The sequence below is a fragment of the Tenrec ecaudatus genome, chromosome 2 (assembly GCF_050624435.1).
Source record: "Tenrec ecaudatus isolate mTenEca1 chromosome 2, mTenEca1.hap1, whole genome shotgun sequence".
In the NCBI taxonomy this organism is placed as follows: Eukaryota; Metazoa; Chordata; class Mammalia; order Afrosoricida; family Tenrecidae; genus Tenrec; species Tenrec ecaudatus.
Window position 1 is genome coordinate 225,892,438 of NC_134531.1, and position 24,214 is coordinate 225,916,651.

Consider the following 24,214-nt stretch of genomic DNA (forward strand, 5'->3'; position numbering starts at 1 on the left):
CTCAGATGCAACAAACCCCACATGGAAGAAGCACACTAACCTGTGAGTGATCATGAGATGTCAATGGATTGACTTTTAAAGGAAGACAACTTAACTGTGTTCTGTGCACTAAAAATACAGTGTTTCTTCTCTCAGATTGCTGAGGTCTTCATTGGGTATATGAGGGACAGGTGATATTGAAGAGAGCATCAAGTGATTTCAGCATAATTTAGTTGAAGAATATGGCCGTATTTCAAAATAGGCCTTCTCTATGCTCAAAGGTCTCCCTCTTTTTCACTGTCCCACTAACTTACTGAGTAAAATATCTTTGTGCGGGGACTGATCTTTCTTGACAACATGTGCAATGTGTGTGAGAACAAATCCAACCACCCTTGCTCTAAGGAGCATTCTGGTTTTACCTCTTCTCAGAAAGATTTGTTTTTTCTTTTGGTGGTCCATGTAAGTCCATTGTTTGATAGATTTAGATATATCAATGTATACACATAACACTCATTGAAATCAATTCAACTTCAATTCCTATAAACCCCATGGAACCAAGGAGAACTGTTCCATAGTTTTTGAAATTGTAAATCTTGACGGGAGCAGACAATCTCATCTTTCTCCCCCAGATAATCTGGTGGCTTTGAACTTACAACCCTGAAGTTAAGAGCCTGATACTTTCCCCACTGCATCACTAGAGTTTCTTATACACATGAAGGAACATCATCATTTTCATCAAAAGATGAAATGATAGATAACAAAGTTTTCCTGCAAACAGTTTGACTACCCCATTTATGCATATGTGTCTCCATGCATGTATGTTCATCGATTCATTAAATATATAATTGCCATGAGATTCATTGCCCTTGAGTGGATGTCCACTCACTGTGCCTCTGTAGGTATTAATAGAACTTCCCTGTGAGTTTTACAGACATTAACTGTTTATCAGAGTAGAAAGACTCATTATTATGCCAATTAAAAATTTCATTCAAATTTGTGTACATAGCTAAGTTAAAAGCATAGAGCAATAGTTGTATTTTTCAAATTAAGCTATTTATTCACTGTACAGGTGTCAACATTCACACTAGGATCTTGTCTTGTACAGCAAGCCACTCATCATTCCTGACACCATGATCTGAAACCTCTGGAGCTGAAGCCCAGACCGACTGCCCATGGAGTTGCATTTGGAAGAAACACAGTGCTGATTTCTGTAAAGAAGTTGGAGCCCAAACCACTTTAAGTAATTCACACATTTGTCTACATACTCTATTAAATAGTGAGGGAAAGCCACAGATGTACCCAATGTGACACATCCTTTTATGTCTTGTCTCTTGCTTCCATGAGCATTAATTGTGGATCCAAGAAACACAAAATCCTTGACAACTTCATGTTGCTACTTTTTGATCCAGTTGTGAGGATTTGCATTTTTTTTCACGTTGAGCTGTAATCTGTTAAAAGGTGCAGTCCTTGATCCTCATTAGCAAGCGCTTCAAGTTCTATTCACTTTCAGCAAGCCAGGTTGTGTCTTCTACATGTGTCAGGTTGTTCATAAACCTTCCTTCAATCCTAATGCCTCATTCTGCTTCATATAACACAATTTCTCTGATTAATTGCTCAGCATACAGATTAAGTGAGTACAATAAGAGGTTACAACCCTTGTTTATACCTCTCCTGATTTTAAACTATTCAGATGCCCTGTTGTCCTTTCACAGATTCCTCTGTATCCGCTTACAAATTCCCCATGAAGACAATGGTGTGTTCTGATATTTCCATTCTTCTCAAAGTTATCCATAGGTTGCTTATGATTTGTTTATGATCCACACAGTTCAATATCTTGGCAGGGTCAATAAAGCACAAGGAAACACAGAGAGAAGGAGAGAGGGAGAGGGAGAAAGAGAGAGAGGGAGGGAGAGAAATGAATGGTGATGGAGACAGTGGTCACATTTCTCAATCAGGTGATATTTGTTGTTGTAGTTTGGTTTACAATAAAGTTGAACCAAATCTCTATTAAAATGATCTTTTATGTTCTGAAGAGATTTACTTTGATGCTAATTTTACAAAGATGTATACTTTTTAAAGAAATGCATGGAGTTGAACATTTTGAATTTAATCCTTTTTTTGGAATTTGGAATGGATACATTTAACAATCTAAAGAATATCTATGGTAGAATGTTACAAATTAAACAATAGATATTGTGACTAGTCTTATGCCTGATAATGAGCAGTTCTATTTCGGGTTTGCTATGCCTATATTCTGAAGACACAACATTTCTTCTAAGAAGAGTAAAGTCATAAGGGTGGGGTCAAGCTAAATCATATCTTAATGAGTGCTGTCAGAACATAAATACTAATGAATCACCTGAGGCAAAAATATTTCCTGTGGTGGCACCCAAAGATGGGCATATAGTTTATCATCTTTTATTACTAGAGTACATGAGCATCGTTGTACAGATTGTGCGGCATTCATCTCAGGATTCTGTCTTGAACAACAAATCAATATTATCCACAACACCGTGAGCTAATACCGTAGCTACTACAGCCACCTGAGCTATGGCTTTGGAGTTTTCAGTGGTCTTGGCTGTGCCTGTGGCTGCGGCAGCTTCCACAGACTGGGCTAGGCTGTGGTTGCAGAGGGTATGGCTGTGGCTCCTGCTTCAGAGGCTATGGAAATGCTCTGACTATGGATGTTATGAGTTTGACTCAGGCTATGGAGTCATTGAATACGACTGCTGCCGCCCATCTTGTTGCAAAAGCTATGAATTCTCTGGATTCTATTAAACTCCTGTTACATTAAGCCAACATCTGAAATTCTGCTCTGTATATTAAGTACCTAAAGCATTGAAAAATTAATTAAAACAGAATGCAACATTTGGACCAAACAAAAGTCTCTGGATCAAGCCAATATGATACGTTTTAACTTGGCAGATTTTTATCAAAATTCATTATTTAATAATTGTCTAATTCATGTCTCTCTCCCCTTTCTGTGCTTTCATTGTTGTGGGAATTTCTATCTGCTTTGCAATAACTTCTCTTTTTTGAAGTGACATCATTGCTTCTATTATTTTTTTTCTTAAAAAAACCTAGGGGTATTGGTTTTTAAATTCAACATTGAAAAATCACTCTCTGCTCACTCATATATCAATTGAATCCCAACTGGAAAGTAACTACCTTAGTTTAGACAAAGTATGCATAGTTGACTTTTCTAATGGTAGGAACTAGTGATGGTAGGAAAAATCATACTTCTGAATCTCCAGTTAATATAAACATATTCTTATGAATATAATAAAAATGGACAATTTTGCCACACAATATCTCCCTATACTATCCCAGCTGGATCTCAAGAACCTCAATAGACCCATAGAATTAGGCAAGGTAATCAAGGGATTACCAACAAAAATCCCCCGGGCAGATGGCTTCACAGGAGAATTCAAACAAGCGTTCAGGGAAGAACTGACACCAATTCTACAGAAACTCTTCCAGGACATAGAAAAAGATAAAAAACACCCAAACCCTTTCAATGAAGCTAGTATAACTCTGATATATAAAGCTGGCCAAGATACCACAAAATTGAGAACAACAGACCAATATCCCTTATGAACATTGATGTAAAAACCATTACCGAAATACTAGCCAATGGAATACAAAAGCATATTAAAAAAATAATGATCCAGGACATAGTGAGAGTCATACCAGGGAAGTAGGGATGGTTCAACAGACAAAAGACCATTAGCATTATTTGCCACATTGGCAGGAAAAAATGATAAGAACCACATAATAATATCAATAGATGAGGAAAAAGAATCTGACAACATCCAACACACATTCTTGCTTAAGACACTCAAGAAGATAGGACTAGAAGGGAAAAGCCTCAATATTATGCAAGCCATATATTAACAAACAGCAGCCAATGTGGTACTTACTGGAGAAACAAAAAAAAATTCCACTGAAAAGGGGGCCAGACAAGGATGCCCCTTGTCCCCACTCCTATTCAAAATTGTACTGGAGGTCCTAGCTAACAATATAAGACAAAGGAAAGATATTAGAGGTAATCACCTGGGGAAGAAAGAAGCAGAATCATCATTATTCGCAGATGATATGATTCTATACATCAAAGATCCCTTTAACTCCATAAGCTGAGTGTTGGAAACAATAGAGGAATATGGCAGAGTGGCAGGACACACACACAAAAAAACCCCCAGAAGTCTATTAGATTGCACTACACATCAGACAAGATCACAGAAGGGACGATGGAAAAAGTAGGACCTTTAGCAATAGCCAAGCACAAATTGAAATACATAGGGAAATACCTGACTAAAAAATGAAAACACTGTGTGGTATGCCTGCTTATGAAGAATTCTGTTAAAACTGGTATGTGCAGACTTTGTAGACAATGAAATTCCCCTAATAAAAGTGATGCAACACATTGAAGGAACAGCATCACAAGGCAGCAATGCAAGCCAAAATATTTTAATGAGTTTGAGCCCATCTTTATACGTCAGGTTGTGTTGAGTGTCACATACAATGTCACAAAAATAGAAGGAATGTGTTTTATCACATGATCTGATCAGGGTATATAAGCATCACTGTACAGGTGTCAACATTCATTCTAGAATCTTGTCTTGTGCAACAAGCAACTCATCATTCCCGACACCATGAGCTACTACGGCAGCTACTACGGAGGCCTGGGCTACGGCTGTGGAGGCTTCGGTGGTCTGGGCCATGGCTGTGGCTACGGCCTCTTCAACAGGCTGGGCTATGGCTGTGGCTACAGAGGCTATGGCTATGGCTCTGGCTTCGGAGGCTTCGGATATGGCTCTGGCTTCGGAGGCTTCGGATGTGGCTGCTTCCGCCCATCTTGCTGCAAAGGCTATGGATTCCGTGGCTTCTACTGAACACCTAGCCTGATAATCTCGCATATGGAAACATAAGGGGACTTGTCAGCTCTGATCTCCATGACAGAACAGTCAAGACCATGCAGAAACTATTCCAACATAAGCACTCAGGATCTCAAAATTTCATAAGATTCTTTAATTAACGTATATTTCTGTCATAATCTGAAATGTCTCGTCTTTTACCTTTATAATTGATGAGATTATCTGATGATCTCCTAATAAAACATCCTAATTTTAAAATGTAATGTGTTTTTGTTTGTTTGTGAAACTTACTTATGTGTATTTGATGATGATTATTCTTTACTCAATGATCAATGAAGGAAGCTTCTGAGCTAAATGTTTCTCTATGTGCATCTTTAAAATGCAAATGGTTAAAAAACAAATGTATTCAAATAATAGTTATTCTACATTGAGATGAAAAATATTCTGAAATCGTTACTCATTTTATATTTTCATTATCATGCTTTTTCAAATTAATATTCAGATTGAAGTCAACAACAAAAAGCCATATTAACTTGAGGTATCTATACATTTTATATACTAAATATATGTAATCTAAGTTACATTTCCCACTGAAATTCAATATATAATGAATCCTTCCACTAATTCAATATTTATTTGCTCTCTCCATTGCAAGAGCTCATAGTAACTAATCAAAACACACCTCTAGTTAAGGAACCCTAGAGATACAATGGGTTGCACCTCACAGACTAAGTGCAAACTCAGAATGTCAAATCCACAGGAGAAAGGTAGTTACCTCCTCCTACCAACTTGAAGGAACTGAATCTGCTTTGTGGTTTGAGACTAACTAGGAAAGTAAACCGCCTTTCACATAATGTGTGTTTTTTTTAAAAAACATTTTATTAGAGGCTCATACAACTCTTATCACAGTCCATACATATACATACATCAATTGTATAAAGCACATCTGTACATTCTTTGCCCTTATCATTTTCTTTTCTTTCTTTCTTTTTTTCCCTTTTCTTTTTTTACATTTTATTAGGGACTCATACTACTCTTATCACAATCCATACATATACATACATCAATTTTATAAAGCACATCCATACATTCCCCGCCCCAATCATTCTCAAAGCATTTGCTCTCCACTTAAGCCCTTTGCATCAGGTCCTCTTTTTTTTTTCCCCTCCCTCCCCACTCCCCCCTCCCTCATGTGCCCTTTGCAATTTATACATCGTTATTTTGTCATATCTTGTTCTATCCGGAGTCTCCCTTCCCCCCCTTCTCTGCCGTCCCTCTCCCAGGGAGGAGGTCACATGTGGATCCCTGTAATCAGTTCCCCATTTCCAACCCACTCACCCTACACTCTCCCAGCATTGTCCCTGGTCCTGAAGGTATCATCCACCCTGGATTCCCTGTGCCTCCAGCCCCATATGCACCAGTGTACAACCTCTGCCCTATCCAGCCCTGCAAGGTAGAATTCGGATCATGGTAGTTGGGGGGAGGAAGCATCCAGGATCTGGGGGAAAGCTGTGCTCTTCGTCAGTACTACCTTGCACCCTGACTGACCCATCTCCTCTCCTAAACCCCTCTATGAGGGGATCTCTAGTGGCCGACACTTGGGCCTTGGGTCTCCACTCTGTACTTCCCCCTTCATTCAATGTGATATACACACACACACACACACACACACACATTCTTTTTTTTTTTTTTTTGCATGATGCCTTATACCTGGTCCCTTTGGCACCTCGTGATTGCACTGGCTGGTGTGCTTCTTCCATGTGGGCTTTTTTGCTTCTGAGCTAGATGGCTGCTTGTTTATCTTCAAGCCTTTAAGACCCCAGACACTATCTCTTTTGATAGCCGGGCACCATCAGCTTTCTTCACCACATTTACTTGTTCACCCACTTTGGCTTCAGCAGTTGTGTCGGGAGAGTGAGCATCATAGGGTACCAATTTAATAAACGAAAGTATTCATGCATTGAGGGAGTGGCAAGGTCCCCAGGGAATGCTGAAAGTGGACTTTGGAACCAGGGCGTGGTGCCCCAACAGACTGGATTGGGAAACGCTCCTAAGGGCCAGCAAACAATCCTTGAACGAACTACAAGCCTTTCTTTTGTGAAGTGTTTTGTTTTGTTCTTTGTCAGTGGTTTGTTTTTATTGTTTTATTGTCTGGTTGTATACTGTTGCTTTGTTTTCCTCTGTCTTGTTTTCTTGCATGTTAGTGTCTCCACAGGTCTGTCTGAATAGGACAGGCTGGATGAACTATCTGGAGGAAAAACAATAGGACAGTTCAGGGGGGACAGACAGATCCGGGTGGGGGAGGGGGAGGAGGGTAAGGAAGTGGTGTTAATAAACACAGGGACAAGGGAACAACATGGGACCCAAAATGGTAGTGAGGGGGAGTGACAGGCCTGATGGGGAACGATCAAGGGTAAGGTTGCGTAGAGAAGAGGTATAGCTGTAGCCCAGGTGGGGACGGAGCATGGTGGTGGGGCAGGAGGAAAGTCAAGGGAGAGGGAGGAAGGAGCTGGGAGTCAAGGGGCATTTATGGAGGTCTAGACAAAGACATGTACATGCAAACATATATATGAGGATGGAGAAATAGATCTAATTGTCTACATTTATAGGTTTAATATTAAGGTGGCGGAAGGACCTTGGGCCTCTACTCACATAATGTGTATTTTGCATATTCTCACTTGCTATTGTATTCATCTGTCCACTGTTTCATTTTCTATTTTCACCAAGTAGCGAGTTAGATCACAAGTATTGGGTTTTTTTGTTTTTTTAATACCAGACCATTTAAATCTATTTTTTTGGCTGAATATCTTCAGGTAGTCCTTTGGTTATCTTAATGTGTTTTTGTTTTCAAAGCATGGCAAGACATTCTTCTTCAATCTCATTATCATTTTGAATATTTTGCAATCAATTATGGGAAAAACACGATATCACCTTGACTTTGGATTCTCCAGAGAAGCAAAACTAGTAATACATATACCTATATATTTCCCTGTATAAAGAATTTTATCATCAAAATTGGTTCATACAGTAGTGCATGCAGATAATTTCAGTGTTGTTCAAGTTCACAGGCCAAATGTTACCTGTACATTTTTCCTTACTTGTATTGCTGCCAGGGACAATTAATTAGGAAGCAGGATGACCACTGGCTTGCTTTGCCCAGTGGTTCTCAACCTTCCTAAAGCCAAGACCCTTTAATACAGTTCCTAGTGTCGTGGTGACTGCTCAGCCATCAAATTATTATCGTTGCTACTATATAACTGTCAGTTTTCTACTGTTATGGATCCAGCAACCCCTGTAAAAGGGTCATTCAACCCCAAAGGATGGGACCCACAGGTTTAGAACTTCTGGTTTAAGCAGAATCGATAAATTCAAGATCAGCAGTCAATGTGGCAGGCTGCTTATAACTCATAGGGTTGCCAAGTGGTTGCCAGATGCAGGACCAGGACCAGCCAAAAGGATTTTCCCACAAGGGGAACTGATATTAAGAGGAGGGCACATCACTAATTAAACTCTGTCATATTCATAAAGGCAGTGAGCAGATTAAGGTAGCAGCACTACACTCAATTCTTCCCACAACTGCTTAGCTGTTCACAGAAGATTGTGGAACTGATGATTCAATTAAACTTGATCACATCATGAGAGAATCCTGGACAAGAAAACTTGACACAAAACCCAACTATTCAACCCCTTTCCCTGAAGAATACAAGACAAAACAAAAAAGATGTTATTTATAGCAAATACTAAAACATTTCCTAAAATCATTGTATGCTATCTTCATATAATAATTGAAACTTTTATTTTAAAGTGATAATTATTAGTCTAATCTACCTGCTGGATTCAGCCACAATGGTACATATTTGCAGAGCCATGGAGAATAATTGGCAGCACTACTGCTCCCCACATTATGTGGAAAAACAGCATAAAACACCCTGAGAAAAGGAAATGGCTTCTGCAGAGGTACAATGAATGTAGTGGCAATTTCAGGGCCAGGACCCTAGTCTTCCAAACTCACATTTTACAGTGTCTTTCACGATGTATTTTCTTCCTACATGTACCTAGAGCATTTGACATTTCATGTCAGACTTCAATGAAAACAAAACAAAACACACAAACAACAAAACTAAACTGATGGGGTATGAAGAAGGAGTCTCCTTAGGTAGAATCAATTTCAATAATATTCCTTAGATAAAGAGAATTGTAATTCTTAATTTTTCAATCTTAGCCTTCTCTAGATTGATCCTGTATCTTTCATTCATAAACACATATGTCTAAAATTGTCATTTAAAAGGCACTCTTATTTGGTGTCCATTAAGATAAAATTGCTCAACCAGCCATCACTTGTTCCAGTCAGTCAAGTCTGGGAGTTGAGGAGTCACTAAAGTAGAGCAGGCAGGATGATAATTGGGCAGCTCTGTTGTTTTACACATGGTAGAGCTAATTAATAAGTCTCTGTAGAGACTCTATGGGGTTAAACAGTAAAACAACCATCAGACTGTGAATCGCATGACACTCCTAGAAAATACCATATTAAATATTACTGTGTATTCTATTACAGTTTAATTTATTTACATGTGAGCAAAGTAACAGAGAAAGAATGAAAATAAACAAACAACGGGCAAACTTCTGTTTCCAATCACCTGTAATTATAAATGCACCTGTCTTTTCACATATCTTCATCTACTTTATGGCTTTATCTTTTCCCTAAAGCCTTTCCCCTGCCAATGGTCGAGTCAGGCTAGGACAGAAGTTGAAGCAGCCCCAATGCGGCGCACAGAAGTCAATGGAATGGTTTGATTTGGAGGATGCTTGCAATTAGGATTCCTTGACTTAGATTCCCCATAACAGACTGCAAAGACCAGATTGATGGGAAAAAACAGTTTTAATAAGGGAAACTTAAGTACAGGAGGATAGTTTAATGGTCCACAGGAGAAAAACATGAAATACCTGTTATTAATCTAAGTTTTATACTGGTAAGAGCCCTAGCTAAGCAGTCTAACCAACAAGATCATGTTCTAGTTCCCCAAGCAAGCCATAGGATGGAGATGTGGCAGTTTCCTTCCATAGAAATTATACTGTGGAAAATCTATGGAGAATTTCTACTCTGCCCTACTGATAGGGTTCCTATGAGTCAAAATCTACTCACAATTATTTGTGTTAGTTTTATTTTATTTACTCTAACCCTTACATATCCTCTCCTTATTTATCAATGTGGTCCAAAAAGCAGGCTATTAACCCAAAATTGATGTTATGAATAAATTAACAATGACTATATTAAATTACCAACTTGAGGTTGTCCAAATCATTACTTTACTTACAAATTACACACTGATATTATTGCCAAATCACAGAAAATCTTGGCCCGGCTAAGGTGACACATAACCTAAGAATCATAGCCAGCATCACTCTTGCCATGCACCTAGGCGATTCTTACTTCCCGAAGGGCTTAATGGGAGAGATAATTTTTTATAGTCATCAATGTGAAATACTGGATAACAAGATGGTTAAGAAAGGAGGAGAAAGATTTTCACATAAAATACATTGATGTCAGGAGGAATAAAGAGGAGTCTACTTATTGCCAGTCACCCTTGTTCAGTCTGAGAGTGCACCAAGGGAAGGAAATGGCCTCTATCTCTTTGCTATCGAGTCAATGTTGTCTCATAGTGAGCCTCTAGTGACTAGACCGAGTCACTGTACTCTAGTGTATGATAGAACTGTCCCTGTGTGTGGTATGTCACAGTTGTGTGATTTGCATTTCCCAAACGACTAGTAATGGCAACGGTTTCCTCATGTGTTTATCAGCCAATCAAGTGTCACCCTTTGTGAATCATCTGCACAGGTTCTTAGCCCACCTTCTCAGGGGCTGATAGTTTTTGAGTTTTTTTTTCTTGCTCTAGGTCTGTAATATATTGTAGGTTTTAGTAATTAGTCCTTTGTCGATTATGTCATTATTAAATATGTTTTTCCAATCTGTGGCTCTCCTTTAACTATTATTTTAATGAAGTATTTCAATGTACACAATGTTTTATTTTTAATAGGTCCCATTCATCAACTGTTTTCCATGGAGTGTGCTTCCTTTGTTATCTCTGATAACCCGTTTGTTCCCACTAGGGCACTTCGATTTGTCTCAATTTTCTCGTTGATAATCCTGACATTTTTGGGTTTTCTATTTAGGTTTTCGATCCACCAGGAGTGTGTTCCTGAGTTCGTTTTTGCTCATGGAGTCAGATATGTGTCTTGTTTCTTTCTTCTGCGTATGGGTGTCCAACTTTTCTAACATCATGTACTGAAAAGGGCATCTACTTCCCATTTATTTTTTTTGTGGGGCTGTTGTCAAAATCATTTGCCTGTGTTTTTATTTCCAAGTTTTCTGTCTTGATCTGCCCTGCATCTATCATTACACCAGTACTAGGCCATTTGGACAGCTATGGCTCTCTAGTAAGTTTGAGGACAGATAGTACAAGACCACCTATTGTATTCTCTTTTCTTGAGGAATTATTTGCCTATCCTAAGCTTATTCCTTCTCCAAATGAAGTTGGTAATTAATCTTTCCATTTATTTAAAGAATTATTCTGGAATTTGGATAGGGGCTGCATTGAATTTGCAAATTGCTTTGCAAAGGATTGACATTTTGTTAATATTGATAGCTCCAACCCATAAACATGGAATATTCTTCCATTTGTGTAGATTGATTTTGTTTTCATGAATAATAGTATGTTGTTTTCTTTTTATTGGTCTTTTGGGGTTTTGGAGGTTAGGTATTCCTAGGAATTTCAGCTTTTGTGTGGCTGTATGAATACTATTGTTTCCTTGATGTGTTTGCCATATACTCATCCCGAGTAGATGGAAATCCCATTGATTTCTGCTTGTTAATCTTGTATCCTGCTATTCTACTAAACTCCTCTATTGTGTCTTGCAATCCTATTGTGGACACTTTATGATTCTCCATATATAAGATCATATAATTTTCAAACAGTGGAACTTTCACTTCTACTTGCCCAATTATATTCCCTTGATTTCATGCTCAATCATTTTTTGGTGCTTCCTATATTATTCAGTATTTTGTCCATAGAATAATTTAATATTACAAAACAAGGCTTAGTTATTTTTCTTTGTTTAACTCATTTTGAGATAAGAAGAAGGTGTTCTTCCTTTTAGTTTTCTAACTCTAGGATTTTGCATATTTCATTATAATATTTTAATTTGTCTTATCAAGCTACCAAATTTTCTGTTAGCATATTTTACTTCATTTCTTTTACTTGTCTTAGCTATCGTATGATTAAGAACAAGTTTCAGACTCTCTTCTGATATTCATAATTTTTGCGTCCTTATTCTATACTTAACGACTGTTTACTTTATTCAGGAATGAGTGTTTTGATGTCCTCCCACAGTTACCCAGGTCGTCTGTCATTAGTATTCAGTGCTTTGAATCTGTTCTTGAGATGCTATGGACATTCAAGGAGTATATACTCAGGTAGTGTTCTGGCTCTCATGGAGTTGTCTTAATTTTCTTCAGCTTCAACCTGTATTTACATATGAGCAACTGGTAGTGTGTTCCACAGGCAGCCTTTGGTCTGATTTTATCTGCTGATATTGAGCTTCTCACTTGTTTAATCCCGCAAATGTAATCAACTTGATTTCATTTATTTCATCTGGGGAAGTCCATGTTAATAGTCATTGTTTTTAGGGATGAACAAACATATTTCAGATGGAGAAGTAGATCACTTTACCATATTCTGTCATGTGATCTCCAGTTTCACATCTATCACCAGGATCATATATTTCCCAACATTTTCACTCCAGTCATAAATGTAATTAATAAATGCATCTGTTTTTCACATTTCTTCATCTACTTTATTGTTTTATCATTTTCCAAAAGCCATATTATTGGAAGCTGATACACATATCAATCATTCCATAGTTCAATCACATCAATCTGTATGGTAAATGCATCATAATTAAATGTTTGATCAATATCAGATGAAGACATTCATAGAATTCTTCAATTCTTCAATTTTTGCTCCACTAGCTGTTGTAAATAGGGTTGCTATGAGTTTGAATGCACCTATCAACAACAATAACAACATTAGTGGATTGGTGCATAAATATGAATATTTGTTTTGACTGGTTATCATTGTCTACAGGGAGATATTCCCTTATGACAGACAGCATTGTCATTCAAGATAAATCTAGATTTGTCATTTTCATAAATAAAAGTCTTACTATTCCCGTTGGGTCTTTCTCCTCCAATGTAGTAAAGCATATGATTTTCCGATTCAAAATGGCAAATACTAGTCTGATTATTATAGCTCACTGATGCCTAAAATGTTGATCTAGTTCCTTTTGATATTTTCCAATTTTTCTACATTTTTACTTCATGCATTGCAATTCCCGATTATCAATAGCTGTTTACAGTTGTTTTTTCTTGAGTTGTGTCCACCAGCAGGTGAAGATCCCAATAATGTTATGCCAGCAAGCTTTATTCCATTGACGTTATTATGGTGGACTTTAGTTTGAGAAGGCACCTCTTCCTGAATCATATTTTGAGTGCCTTCATATCTGAGAGACTCATCTTCTGGCACTATTTCTGACAAAGTTTTGTTTCTATTCATGATGTTTTTTGTGTGTGTCAGACTATATCTGCATACTGTCAATATAGGTTTCAGTGGCGAATTCTAAGAGTAGCCATACTATTCCTCTTCATTGTATGCTTTGAGTCTGAACGCTCTACTGGAACCTGTGCACTTTGTGTGAACCTTCTGGTTTTGAAATACCAGACATAGCTGCCAGTACCACAGTAACACAGAAGCTACCACAGTAAAACAACCTGACAGCTATGTGGAGATAGACAGATAGAATGAAATAAAATATACCCTAATATAGAAAATGTTGGATTTCTGTGTGTGTTCTCCGTTTTCTTTTAAATCAAGATGTCGTGGTGTGATTGTTAGGTTTATTATGCCAACCTGGCCAGTAGGAACATGTGGGATTAATTAGGTCACAGTTTGATTGGAGAGAAAAGAGATAAATGATTCTGCAAGGCCTGCCCCATCTCTCTTGTTCTCTGGTGATTGTAGTGTTGTGGAGCATGCAGCTGCCTTAGCTATTGGTCTGTTTAATCCTGTGAGCTACACCACCTGTGGGCCAAGCCAGAACATGGACCCTATTGCTAGAGCATGAGACTCTTTCGAAACCTGCTTTGAAACAATGGTGGTACATACATTGATTTAGCTTGAGCCTGGTGGATCCTGTCACCTTGCATTGCTTTTGATATCCCACATGGGCCTGCTTCACTAAGCTCCCGAGCTACTGCCTGTTGGTGACCCAGGTTGCTGTTTGCTGCCTGTGCATTACTCTGCTTGCCTTGCCTAAGGGAGGACTCTGCTGTCTGCTTCCCTGACCTTGGACCCATCAACCCACGTGAGTAGAAGGACTTCCAATACATTAAATTTTTTCACGGAAGTGAGTTGAACTGAACCTTCTGTACCATTGTGTTGACTAAGTACATATATATGTATATGCACACACACACATACACATAATCATAAGTGTCCTGGTTTTGTTTCTCTAGAGAAACCGGCCTAACACACATGATTCTTTAGTATTACTGTAATAAACAAAGCATAAATGAGTGGCCTTAACAAACAGAATTTTTTTCTTAAGATTTATAAGTCCAAATTCAGTAATTCATTGTGTCTGTGCTGATGTAATGCTTTATATATATACTGACTCTAGAAGAAGGTCCTTGTGTCTTAGATTCAGTTCTGTAGTAAATATCAGTGATTCAGTGAGACTTGAAAACACTATCATCCCATATTTGTTTACTAGCTGGTTATTTAATTTTTTTAAATCATTTTATTGGGGGCTCATTCAATTGTTATCACAATCCATACATACATCCATCGTGTCAAGCACATATGTACAATTGTTGCCATCATCATTCCCAAAACATTTGCCTTCTACTTGAGCCCTTAATATCGGCTCCTCATTTTCCCCCTTCCTTCCCGTTTCCCCCTCCCTCATGAAACTTCATAATTCATAAATATTATTTTGTAGTATTTTACACTGTCTGACCTATCCCCCCATCCTCTTCTCTGCTCTCCATCTCCCAGGGAGGAGGCTATACATAGATTATTGTAATTGGTTGCCCCTTTCTACCCCACATTCCCTTCACCCTCTAGGCATTTGCTACTCTCACCACCTGCCTGAAGGTGTCATTTGTCCTGGATTCCCTGTGTTTCCAGTTGCTATCTGTACCAATGTATATCCTCTGGTCTAGCTAGATTTTTAAGGTACAATTGGGATCATGATAGTGGGGGGGAGCATTTAATAACTAGAGGAAAGATAATATTGCTACCCTGCACACGGATTGTCTCAACTCCTCCACAGAACCTTTCAGTAAGGGGTTGTCTAGTTGCTTTCCGATGGTCTTTGAGCCTCCACTCTGTACTCACCCACATTTAAAATGATACAATTTTTTGTTCTTTGATGCTTGATACCTGATACCTTCAACAGCTCATGGTCACACAGGTTGTTGTTCTTCCATGTGGGATTTGTTGCTTCTTAGCTAAATGTCTGCGTGTTCATCTTCAAGCCTTTAAGACCCTATATGCTATATCTTTTGATAGCTGGGAACCATCAGTTTTCTTCACCACATTTGCTTATGCACACGTTTGTGTTCAGTGATCGTATTGGGAAGGTGGGCACCCACTGATATGATTTTTAGTTCTTCGATGTCTGTTAACTAATCCCTTCTACACCTTGTGCTCAGACAGGCTGGTGTGTTTCTTCCATGTGGGCTTTGATGCTTCTCAGCTAAATGGCCGCTTGTTTATCTTCAAGCCTTTAAGACCCCAGATGTTATATCTTTTGATAGCCGGGTACCATTAGCTTTCATAATCACATTTGCTTATGCACACATTTTTCTTCAGCAATCTTGTCTGTAAGGCGTATATCATGGAATGCTAATTTAATAGAACAATGTGTTCTTGCATTGGGTAAGTACTTGAGTGGAGGCCCAATGTCCATCTGCTGCCTTAATACTAAACATATAAATATATGCACATAGACCTATTTTCGCACTCTCCTATATAAATGTATTTACATATGTACATGCCAGTATTTAGAGCTCTATAAATACCCTTTGTCACCTAATTCATTCCTCTATTTACTTCTACTATCTTCTTGGCCCACTATCATGATCAGCCTTCATTTGGGATTCAGTAATTTCTCTCGGTTACATTGCCCTTGCTGAATCCCTACCAGGCCTCTCACACCCTTTTTGCCACTGATTTTGGATCACTTTTTGCTTCCTTTTCTCTGGGTTGGTCAGCACCACCCCCTGCCTTCCCCTCTCCTGTGTCCCCCTGGAACCATTGGTCCCATTGTCTTCTCCTCCATACTATTCATCCAGTCCATCTTATCAAGATAGATCTGTAGAGATAATAATATGTACCAAAAACAAGCCATAGCAAGATAGGAAATGAATGAAGACACAGTGATAACAACAAAAAAGGAAAACTAACGACCCATAGAAGAATAAATTAATTAAAAGAAAAATGATTTTTAAAAAGAGGAAAACCTGTAAATAGATCAAGGTCTGATTTTTGATCTCTAGGCATGTCCTTCAGTCAGGTCCGATGGGCTTCAACGCTCTGACCCCATTGTCTGTCCTTTGTACTCCCTTGGGGACTTCCTGCTCTGCTCCCACAGTTGCTCTGCCACATGCCTTTTTTGGTTTGCCTCGGTATCTTTGGGTCAGTCCGGGCCAGTCCCGACATTTAGTCCCCAGTGTTGTCCCTCTTAAGGCCCTGAGCCAGCAAATGACTGCGTGTCTCGTGGTGGTGTCAGACATATGATCCACTCTGTGCTTTTGCTGTTCAGAGTAGGGAAATTGTCCTCTAGGACTGGTGGGCCAGCATGTGCTCCACTCTCTCTTCTTCCCCATTCATTTGCTCCCATGTGCTCTGTTCAGACATTCCCCTCTCCCGTACATGCAACTTCAGTGCCATCCTCTAAAGTAAATTCTTCTCAGGGAGGGGCAGATGTCCACATAGCTGGTATGGGGGCTGGTATTGTTCTCAAAAGAGCTTAACTGAAATAGTAGCATACACTTAAAATAGAGCACTTTACTTCATTAACACAAGAGTGACCATTCCCAAATAGGCTAGAATTGACAAACATATCTTTGTGGGGATACAATTCAATCTATAAAGTATATTTGATTTGGGAAAATGGTCTTTATTTCTTTTTGTTTGTTGTTATGTTTTGTTGTTGTTGTTTATCACTATGTCGACATACCTGTACCAAAAGTAAACGCACACTGATCACTTATTTAGAAATCAGGAAGATCTGGATGCTAGTTCAATTATAATAATTCCTGTTGGTCTTAAGAATGATAAATGATGAATGCCATTGGAGAACTTATTGATGATGGAGGAGCCATCAAACCCAATTTTCTCCTGTTCATGCCGAGGAACCTGAATTAATGGAGATGCGTGTTGAGAGGGAAATTTTGGTTACTGGTATCAAGGTTGTGGATCTGCTGGCTTCCCTATGCCAAGGGAGGTACAACTGGGCATTTGGGTGGTGCTTGAGTTTGAAAGATGGCACTGATCATGAAATTGACACTGTTGTCAAAGCCTATGTTGGTTATTCTGTTTTTCATGTGTCTGATGACAGGACATGTGAGGTAGTTAGTTTACTGTGCCAAGCTGGCTGATAAAAACATATGGGATTAATTAAAGGTCGGAGAGATAAATGGCTCAGTGAGCCTTACCTTTCTTGTCTCTTGTTCTTTGACCATCGAACCAGTGTGCGGCTGCCTTGCTTGTTCTGCGCCTCGATTTGCAAGCTACACTACCTGTGGATTGTGTTGCTTTAATTTGAGATTCCTTCAAGACCTGCTTTGCCACACAATTGGAATTTACATCTCTTGAGCTGGGGACTGTCAGACCCTGTCATCAGGCTGACTATTGGTGACCTGCCTTGCTGTTTGCTGCCTGTGCCTGGATAGTCTGAATTGCTCTACAGAGGACTGCCTAGTGGCCCTCAAGACTTGAAGGACTGCCAGTGTCTCACAGGTGTCTCACGGCAGTGAGTTGAATGAGCCATTTGTACTGTTTTATAATTTAACTGTTTATTTCTTATGTTATCTATCTATCTATCTATTTCTATAAACATACATATAAAGTTATTAGCAATCTGGTTTTGTCTCTCTAGAGAATCCTGTCTAACACAAAATGTGAAGTGAATATCTTAAAATTATTTATTCTAGTGTTATCAATGTGAAAGATACTTCAAAGAGTGGCTGGTGGATGGTTAAAAGAATGAATCACCTGGTGCTTATGCTGGAGTAGCTTCAGAGACCAAGAAGGTCATGGTGTACTGCTATTTGTTCATAACATCTTTTGATTCACCCAGGCAAACTCAGCGATGTCTGCCTTAATGGGCAGAATCCCTCTGCTTTGGGTTATCAGTGACCTTGGCATCTGACACGGGTACCATGCAGGAAAGAATAACCACCACCAAGAAGGAGTTTATCATGTATGTGCAGGCTCTCAATGTGCCTGCTGATGACTTGATTAACCCTACTCCTGCCATTACCTTTGCCCATTTGTGTATACCACTGTGCTGCCCATGCTGTATATGCTGAGCTGAGCTTGGCATCTATTTCACTCTGGATCCTCTAGATTCCACGTCCCATAACATGGATACTAACCTTGCTGGCAATGAGCAGCATGACATAGCCTGGAAGGGGCAAGATACTGCAGGACGAAATATTCCTCTAGGACCTCATTATTATACTGGGATTGTATGAACTTTTTTTTTCTTTTTAAAATCATTTTATTGGGGGCTGGTACAATTCTTATCACAATCCACACATCCTTCCATTGTGTCAGGCACATTTGTACATTTGTTGCCATCATCATGCTCACTACATTTTCTCTGAACTTGTGCCCTTGGTATCAGCTCCTCATGTTTGCCCCTCCCTGATCTCTTTCCTTCACAAACTCTTCATAATGTATAACTTATTATTATTTCATTATGTATTACATGGTCCATCATCTCCCTTCACCTACTTTCCTGTTGTCCGTCCCCCTGGAAAGGGGTTATATGAAATCCTTGTGATTGGTTCTCCCTTTTTACTCCACCTTCCCCTTACCATCCTGGTATGGCATTTCTCATTATTGGTCCTGAAGAGTTCATTGGTCCTGGATTCCCTGAGTTTCCAGTTCTTATCTGTACCAGATAGAATTGGGATCATGATAGTCAGGTGGGGGTCAGGGGGAGAGGAAGCAGTAAAGAACTAGAGGAAAGTTGTATGTTTCATCAGCGCTATAATGCACCCTGACTGGCTCGTCTCCTCCCTGCGAACCTTCTGTAATGTGATGTCCAGTTGCCTACAGATGGGTTTTGGGTCCCAACTCTGTATTCCCCCTCATTTACAGTGATATGAATTTTTGTTTTTTGATGCATGATACCTGATCCCATGGACACCACATGATCACAAAAGCTAGTGTGCTTTTTCCATGTGGGTTTTGTTGCTTTATCTTGATAAGTTAGGTTGGATAAACAATCTGGAGGAGAAAACAATGGGACCAAAGTTTGGGGGTGGGGGTGAGTGAGGGAATGGAAAGTGATACTGACAAACACAGGGACAAGGGAATAACAAGTGTTCCACGATCAATGATGAGGCGGGTGCAGGAGGCCTGGTAGGGCTCGATTAAGGGCAATGTAACCAAGAGGAATTACTGAAATCCAAATGAAGGTTGAGCATGATAGTGGGGCAAGAAGAAAGTAAAAGGAAATAAAGGAAGGAACTAGGAGGCAAAGGGCTTTTATAGAGGTCTAAATACAGGCATGAACATATGTGAATATATTTATATATGATGATGGGAAATATATATTCATGCATATATTTATGGATTTATTATTGAGGTAGCAGACATCGGGCCACATATCAAGTCTTCCCTCAATACAAGTACACTTTATTCTCTTAAATTGGCATTCCATGATGCTCACCTTTCCAACATGATCACTAAAGACGAATGGGTGTATAAGCAAATGTGGTGAAGAAAGCTGATGGTGCCCGGCTATCAAAACATATAGCATCTAAGGTCTTAAGGGCTTGAAGGTAAATGAGCAGCCATCTGGCTCAGAAGCAACAAGGCCTACATGGAAGAAGCACACCAGCCTGTGTGATCGTGAGGTGTTGATAGAAGAACTTTTTAAGGAAGACAATTTAACTGTCCTGTGCTCTAAAATACAGTGTTTCTTCTCGCAACTCTGTCAGATTGCTGAGGTCTTCATTGGTTATATGAGGGCACAGGTGATATTGAAGGAGAGCATCAAGGGATTTCAGCATAATTTACTTGAAGAATATGGCCATATTCCAGAATAGGCCTTCTATAAGGTCAAAGGTCTTCCTCTTTTTCACTGTCCCACTACCTTACCAAGTAAAATGTCTTTCTTCAGGGACTGATCTCTCTTGACAGCATGTGCAATGTGTGTGAGAGCAAGTCCAGCCACCCTTGCCTCTAAGGAGTATTCTGGCTGTACTTCCCAGAGAGATTTGTTTGTTCTTTTGGTGGTCCACGTAAGTCCATTGTTTGATAGATATAGATATATCAATGTATACACATAACACTCATTGCAATCAATTCATTTTCAATTCTTATTAACCCCATGGAACCAAGAAGAACAGTTCCATAGTTTTTGAAATTGTAAATCTTGATAGGAGCAGACAGTCTCATCTTTCTCCCCCAGAGAATCTGGTGGTGGTTTTGAACGTATAACCCTGAATTTAACAGCCTGATTCTTTACCTACTGCATTACTCGGCCTTCTTATACACATGAAGACACATCAACATTTTCATCAAAAAGTGAAATGCAAGATAATACAATTTTCCTACAAAGTTTTCCAGTACCCCATGTATTCACATGTGCCTGCATGCATATATGCTCATCCATTCATTAGATAGCTAATTGCAATCAAATCCATTGCCATTGAGTGGATGTCAACTCATTGTACCCCTGTAGGTCATAATAGATCTTCCTTGTGAGTTTCAGAGATTTTAATTATTTACCGGAGTAGAAAGCCTCATGATTATCTCAAATAAAAATAATATGCAAATGTGCATGCATAACTAAGTTAAAAGAATAGAGCAATAGTCATATTTTTTCAAATTAAGTTATTTATTAGGATTTAAACCATCCCTTCAGCTGAGAATGCGCAAGCAGAGGACAACAGAAGACCTGACATGCGCAAGTTCATTAATGAAACATTCTCTGCTTTTGTAGATTTTAAACGGATGTAAGTGGATTTTAATCCGAGGACTTAAAATGTTGGGGGAAATCAATACATGTCGCTACGTGTTGGGTTAGTGGAGCAGGAGTTTAATAGGAGCCAGAGAATCCATATCCTGCACAGCAAGATGGGCGTCAGCAACCATATCTGTAGCCTCCATAGCCAGAGCCAAATCCATAACCTCCATAGCTGGAGCCACAGCTTTAGCCTCTGAAGCGGGGCCATAGCCATGCCTTCTGGATGCACAGGCATAGCCCAGTCTGTCGAAGCTGCCACAGCCACAGCCATGGCCCAGACAACCAAAACCTCTGGAGCCGAAGCCCAGAACTACTAACTATGTAGATAAAGATGGAAGAAGTACAGTGCTGTTTTTAGTAAAGAAGTTGGAGCTCAAACCACTTTAAGTAATTCACGCATGTAACTGTATACTTTACTAAACAGTGAAAGAAAGTCACAGATGTACCCAAGGTGGCAAGTCATTTTATCTCTTGTCTGTTGCTTCCATGAGCATTGATTATGGATCCAGGAAACACAAAATCTTTGGCAACTTCATGCTGCTACTTTTTGATCCAGTTGTGAAGATTTGGATCTTTTTCATGTTGACCTGTAATCTGTATTAAAAGGTGCAGTCCTTGATCCTCATTAGCAAGTGCTTCAAGTTCTATTCACTTTCAGCAAGCTAGGTTGTGTCTTCTACATGTGTCAGGTTGTTCATAAACCTTCCTTTAATCCTAATGCCTCATTCGGCTTCATGTAACACAATTTATCTGATTAATTGCTCAGCATATGGATTGAGTAAGTATAGTGAGAGGTTACAACCCTTGTTTATACCTCTCCTGATTTTAGACCATTCAGTACTCCCTGTTCTCTGTGCAACGTTCTCTCTAGCAACGTACAAATTCCCCGTGAGGACAATGAACTGTGCGGACATCCTAATCTTCTCACAGTTATCCATAGGTATTTTATGACTTTGTTATGATCCACACAGTTCAATACCTAGGCAAGATCAATAAAACACAAGGAAATACAGAGAGAAAGAGGGAGTAAGAGAGGGAGAGAATGAGCGAAGAGAAGGGAAGGGTTAGGGGGACAGTGGTCAAATTTCTGTCAGGTGATAGTTCTTGTTGGGTATGGTATACAATATAGGTGAATCAACTCTATGTTAAAATGATCTTTTATCTTCTGAAGAGAGTTACTTTGATTCTAATTCTACAAAGAAGTATGCTTTTCGAAGAAATGGATGGAATTGGATTTCTTGACTTTGATCTTTTTTTAATTTGGAAGAGATATATTTAACAACCCAAGGAATATCTATGGTACAAGGTTATAAATTAATCAATACATATTGTACTAGTCTTATGCCTCCTAATGAGCAGCTCTATTTTGGGTTTGCTATGCCTATATTCTGAAGACACAACATTTCTTCTAAGAAGAGCAAAGCCATAGGGTGAGGTCCAGCTAAATCATATCTTAACGTGTGCTGTCAGAGCACAAAGACGACTGAGTGGCCTGAGGCATAGATAATTCCTGGATTGACAACCAAAGATGGGCATGCTGTTTCTCACCTTCTATCACCAGGGTCCATAGGCATCATTGTTCAGAGTGCGGCATTCATCTCAAGATTCTACCTTGAACAGCAAATCAAGGTTATCCACAACACCATGGGCTACAACGGTAGCTACTACAGAGGCCTGGACAATGGCTTTAGAGGCTTCATGGTCTAGGCTATGGCTGTGGCTGTACAGGTTATGGATATGGCTCCGTCGATCAAGGTTATGGATTTGGCTCTGGCTATGGAGGCTACAGATATGGCTGCTGCGACTATCTTGCTGTGGAGGATGTGGATTCTCTGACTCCTACTGAACCATGCTCCATTAACCCAATGCCTGGTATCATGATAGATTTCCTCAAAAATTTTACGTCTGGAACCAAGCTCACTCTGGGACTATTTAGATCCCAAGGCTAAACAAACTTGATAATGTACAATATGCCATCATAGCAATAAATAAAAAGTTCTTGTCCCCATCTACTCAATGAAGACATTGTTACCTTTCATTGTTCCTGGTGCTAATTCTCATATTTCTATACAAGTGTATTCTGATAAGTAACCATGCCTTTAGCTGAATATTTTGTTGACACTGGTGCTAAAGAATTGGAAATACTGGTTGTGTAGCATCATGCAAGCCACCACAATACAACGCACTGATAGGCAAGTTACCCACTGTGAATAGATCTCCGTGGGTATTCTACAGCAACACAGACTGCTTAGCAGGTTGGGACATCAATTTTTTAATAAGGCTGCTGTCCTCCAGCTCCTCAGCGATCCCCAGCCTCTTCCTACTTATGGTCAACCGGCAGGTGGAGAGTGGCCAGGTTTCAGAATATGATGACGTCGTCTACTGCAAGGACTGCCTACTGTCCGGTCAGGCCTGGGCTCCGTCAGCAGGTTTGGAGGAGGACATCTCACAGATCACAACCAAGAGTCAAGCTATGCAGTGACTGCTAGCATGGGAAGTTCCCATCGATGGTAACTTTAAAAGCACCAGCCCCTTTGGCTGGCCATGGACTGTGCTCAGTGTGTATGGACCTATGTATTTGGAATGATGTGACCCAAGGCTATGGGGTGGGGCATTTGCCCTTCTCACCTGGCCAACACAAAAGGACCATCACTGTGTTTGTCCCTGAATCTACATCTAAGGTGAAAAAGTTTGCAAGCTGGTTCATGGGACGGGGGCCCAAGTACACAGACCCCAAGGAGGTGGCTCAGAGTGAACGTCAGGAGGTGACTCCAATCCACTCCCAGGGCTTCATCTCCCTCCTCTTCAACGTGGTTACCAAATTTATATAGCCGAGTGATCTGAAAATATACTATCATGAGCTTCTGCATAGTCTTAGAACTTTCCTATGAGTAAAATTATTATATTTCAAATGTAACAATTGTGTTATAACAAATATAACAATTATATATGTTACATTTCAAATGTGTTATAGTTTCAAAACAACAATTAAATGTTAAAAATAAAAACATTGAACAGAACTGAATGGCTCATGTTAA

At 39.4% G+C, this 24,214-nt stretch overlaps 1 protein-coding gene and 2 pseudogenes across 1 annotated transcript; all 3 read left to right on the forward strand.

The window, feature by feature from the left end:
* Positions 1 to 4,631: 4,631 nt before the first annotated feature.
* On the forward strand, positions 4,632 to 4,871 carry LOC142441365 (keratin-associated protein 19-3-like). The gene is made up of 2 exons (XM_075543390.1): positions 4,632 to 4,689; positions 4,753 to 4,871. Exons 1-2 carry the CDS (start codon positions 4,632 to 4,634, stop codon positions 4,869 to 4,871), a joined length of 177 nt encoding a protein of 58 aa, XP_075399505.1.
* Positions 4,872 to 17,138: 12,267 nt separating this feature from the next.
* On the forward strand, positions 17,139 to 18,688 carry LOC142440530 (ATP synthase F(1) complex catalytic subunit beta, mitochondrial pseudogene; annotated as a pseudogene).
* A 2,424-nt stretch (positions 18,689 to 21,112) lies between these two features.
* LOC142440531 (B9 domain-containing protein 1 pseudogene) lies at positions 21,113 to 24,007 on the forward strand (annotated as a pseudogene).
* The last annotated feature ends 207 nt before the right edge of the window (positions 24,008 to 24,214 follow it).